Genomic DNA, 4,390 nt, shown 5'->3' on the forward strand with positions numbered 1-4,390 from the left:
AATAAACGAACGACATTCTGTGGCAGTAACTGCATAAACGAACGCACCCCATGCGTCAATAACACATAAATCGTATGTGTATGTGCAAATCCAATTGAGTAAAAAAAGACGATTTTAGAATTTCATTAGATGCGTGAATAACAGAACTAAATAGAAAAATGCCTTATTTAGTCTGAGCTAAAATTTTAAAAATTAAACAAAATTATACAAAATGGATATTTATAAAATACATGTCATGAAAGGTAATTTATTAAATATAAGATATATTTTATAATTACTATAAACATTTTGGACACTTTTATCATTACTTTTCTTAAAATGTAATCATATTTTTTGCAACAGTACAATTGAATTACTAATTATAAATATACATATGTACACATTACCACTTTTAGAGGCAGTTTTGCTAGGCGATAATAAATTTATAATTTTCCAATCTTGTCAAATAAAATAGCAAATCCAAATTATTCATTAACCTCGATTATACTGAATTCAAACAGTCTTCTTATCCACACATTTAAGAATAAGAGAGAATGTTTTGTATGATATATAACTTTTTTGAAAACTTGAAATAAAATAACCGAATCAACATCAAAGAAGTCTTAATTACAAGAAATAATTCCTAAATGTATTGCTTCTGAAACATCCCTTTGTGTGTAGATCGTATTTTTGTCCAAAGTAACATTTCTGAAACAAACAAGATGTACGTCAAGAATTAAGTTCGAGTCAAAAAGTATTAGAATATACGTATTTATGTAAAAAATACAAACAATGTATTATTAAATATACAGGAGTCAATAAACTTTTATTTTTGAAAGATTATATTTATGTATTATTTGCCATTCGTATCATTTGATTGACAAATGAACGATTTAACTTACTATAAAAGCATTGTCGTTGGATTTTCCATCAAATTCTTAAAAGCGGCTAACCATTGTGCGCCTACTGCACCATCAACTGTACGATGATCGCAGCTGGCAGTTACAGACATATATTGGGCAGTGATAAATCTGCAAAGATTTGGGTATTAATATTTGTATGTCACAAACGGCACATTAAATTTAGAAATGTTACAAAACATTATGATTTTTTACCCTTTCTCATTTTTGGCAGGTATTAGTCTAGCTTCTGTAACACCTGTAGCGAGAATAATAGACTGTGGAGGATTTATTATAGCAGAAAAATTCTTAACTCCGAACATGCCCAGATTGGACACGGTAATTGTTCCTCCTTGAAACTCGTGCGGCTTTAATTTTCCTTCTCTCGCCTTCATAGCCAATGCTTTCACATCTTTACTGATTTGAACTATACCTTTTACGTCAGCACCAAACACTATGGGAGTGATTAGACCACTATCTGTGCTTACTGCTACACTAACGTCCACATTATTATATCTAAAAAAAGATAGGATAATATTCAATATACAATGTTGCAATAATAAATATATTCAAACATAGTAGAATTAAATACAAATATTCAATACATAAATATAAAAACTAAAAAAAATAAAAAATTATAAAAACAGTAATCTACATACTACTGTTTATATAACATTGTAAAATACTTACTGTCGAATTACATTTCCTAACCAGGCGCTATTGCCTTCTGGTACCTTTTTACAAGCCATTGCCATTCCTTTGATGATAATGTCATTTATGCTTAATTTTATTTTGTCCTTTTCTAACAATTTATTAAACTGTTCTCGCATCGCCAATACAGCATCCATTTTTACATCTACCGAGAGATAATAATGCGGAATTGTCTGCTTGCTCTCCGACAAACGTTTAGCAATAATCGCACGTATATTTGATATAGGAATATCTACTCCAGTTGACGTGCCAATGCTGGTAATCACTGGTTGTAATGGCTGTACTACCGCACTTTCCAAATCTTTTGATGTTATAGAGCCATACAATCCTGTTCCCTTTAGACCCTAATGAATAGCCAAAATATATAAAAAATAAAAATTTTATTTCTACAAATTATTCATAAGAATATAATGTGTTAATTCAATATTAATATAAGTTAATAATAAAGAAAAATGTTACAGAAATTAAATTGAAAGAGTGGAGGTAAATAGAGAAACAAATTGGCTCATACTTGCTTCTATTCTTTCAATTTAATTTATAAAGCAATCTTGCAGCACCTGTAAACTAAGTCCTTTTTCAGCCGCTAATTTTTTTGCTAATGGACTAGCATATATTCTTTCTTCGGAAGATGGCACGATAGAAGGAACTTTTGCCACCGCTGTTACAGATGGAGCTACCGGTGCTGCTATAGTTGGCGGTGATACAGGTGTTATAGGAGTTGTTGGTTTAGGAGGAGGTGCAGCCACTATATCATCTTTAAAGTCCTTAAATGCAGCTACATTAGACTCGTCTTGTACAATAATGCAAACTAGTTTGCCTATAGGTACGTTCTTTGTTCCTGCAGATACTAAGATCTTGGCTAGATAACCTTCCTCAGGAGTTTCAAATCCCATGGTAGCTTTATCTGTTTCGATCTCTGCTAGCAGATCACCTTCATTCAACTTATCACCTAGTGAATCAAATATAAGAAACTGATCAATGTATTTAACAAATAATTTTCTTTCTAACAATTAAAATCTATATCTGTTATGTCAATACTGGAAGATGGTCTAACCTTCCTTCTTCTGCCAGCTGATTATTGTTCCCGTTTCCATGGTAGGAGACAATGCTGGAAGCGGGACCTTGATATGGTTAGGATAATCGGCATAAAACCTGAACTGTTGCTGCCATGGTGTCGAGATAAAACGCAAAGCACTGTAAAGCTGAAGTCTGAAGTATTGAGAAAATCAATATTATGCCATCATGTTTTTTTTGTGCACATTGGACAATGATTATATAAGTTTTAAGACGAGAACTATCCTGACGAGACTAAAACGCAAATATTATGCCTTAAGAAGTAGGTCTGGCCGTTCGTGCGTTGAAATTGACGTAAAATAACCTTAAAGATAGTCTTCGTGTACAATATGTGGAAGACCTGTAAAAGAATTCGAGCAAGAGGATGATCTCGAATAACTGATATAATACCTTTGTTGATGTTTTCTGTGAAGATACCGAATGACTATGGATTTGGTGCTGGTTCGCACGGAACCACGGAAGATTGCGCATACTAATCCGTTACGTATTCTCGAAGTGGTTCGTATCATGTCTCAGGATTCACGATTTGGAACCCTCTTTGTGTTTTTATTTTAGACGAGTCCAAAACGAATTTAAAATGAGTACACGACCAACAAGACGACAACGACCCAGAATGATCGGTCAGCAAATTCAACGTTGCAACTAATTACAACACAGGACTGCACAGGACCATGGTCAATGGTGGAATTATACATGATAAAAAGACAAGGGTATGCTCATGCGCATGACCAATCAGATTTTTGTCCTTGCTTACGTCACAACGAGTGGCTTACGCCACTGTTCAGCAATTTTAGATTGTTTTGGAAAGGTAAAATATTTAATTTTACTTCCCTCAGTTTTTTTTGTTTTTTTCATATAATTGCCGCATCCTTTCACTATGCAGGTCATCGTGAAAATATTTTTAACATTAACTTCTACCGATGACAACGTGCACTACGCCATGGACGCCATGATAAATTACGACCGATAACCACCGATTGCACCCGAATCAGAACCGACCAATCAACGCGTACCCGAATATGACGTAAGCAAGGACATGCGCAAGCTGAACGAGTTTTAGACAATTGATGAGCATACCCTTGTATTTTTATCATGGAATTATAGAAGGTGTGTCATTCCCGTGAATGCGCAGTAGCCTAAAAGTAGTGAGGAGTGGACAACCAATCATGGGGGGCCCATTCAATTAAAATCCAATATGGCTGTGTTTATTTCGGGGCACTGCGTGTTTAGCGTGTATTATAACCACCGACGAGATATTATTAAAGACCATCAACCCTGGGCAAATTTTGGGCGGTATAAAAAGGGCCCCAAGGGCCCGGAGGTAATTCAAGAACGCTGACATTACTGACAATTGATATAAACTTACTATTATTAACATAAATATTTGGCTCATGCATTATCAAATTCATGATTTTTTATTATACAAATGTCTCATAAATAAATATACATACTTGTAAAGCTGTAATATCCTATATATTGCAAAAAAATTACAATTTTTTCTCTGCACTTATCATCTTTATTGATAATCAAACTTTGATGATAACACTGAAATCTTAATTTAAAAAAAAATTGAGTATTATTGAGTTATAAATGCATAAATACATCTACTAAACTAATAAATCATAAAATTAGTACAATATTATCAGTTTTTAACTCTTTAATCACTTCAATATTCACAAGGACGTGAACTCCCGTAAGGATGTCGGTCTTTAATAGTATCTCGTCGG

The 4,390-nt window shown here is 33.5% G+C and overlaps 1 protein-coding gene across 1 annotated transcript; it reads right to left on the minus strand.

Moving 5' to 3' along the window:
• Positions 1–375: 375 nt before the first annotated feature.
• muc (dihydrolipoamide S-acetyltransferase muc) lies at positions 376–3,358 on the minus strand. The gene is made up of 7 exons (XM_018522324.1): positions 3,054–3,358; positions 2,644–2,798; positions 2,147–2,538; positions 1,569–1,933; positions 1,095–1,394; positions 882–1,010; positions 376–687 (listed from the first exon to the last, which is right to left on the minus strand). Coding segments are annotated over exons 1-7 (1,461 nt in total). The 5' UTR covers positions 3,173–3,358; the 3' UTR covers positions 376–686.
• Positions 3,359–4,390: the final 1,032 nt, after the last annotated feature.

This window comes from Trachymyrmex cornetzi, unplaced genomic scaffold (assembly GCF_001594075.2).
Source record: "Trachymyrmex cornetzi isolate Tcor2-1 unplaced genomic scaffold, Tcor1.1 scaffold130, whole genome shotgun sequence".
In the NCBI taxonomy this organism is placed as follows: Eukaryota; Metazoa; Arthropoda; class Insecta; order Hymenoptera; family Formicidae; genus Trachymyrmex; species Trachymyrmex cornetzi.

Excerpts from the sequence above, each read along its gene's own strand:
- muc (XM_018522324.1), bottom strand. The coding sequence starts at position 3,172 with ATGATACGAACCACTTCGAGAATACGTAACGGATTAGTATGCGCAATC. Across the intron at positions 2,539-2,643 it reads CAGCTGGCAGAAGAAGGAAG|GTGATAAGTTGAATGAAGGT; the intron begins GTTAGACCATCT and ends TTGATTCACTAG. Across the intron at positions 1,934-2,146 it reads AAAAAGGACTTAGTTTACAG|GGTCTAAAGGGAACAGGATT; the intron begins GTGCTGCAAGAT and ends GCTATTCATTAG.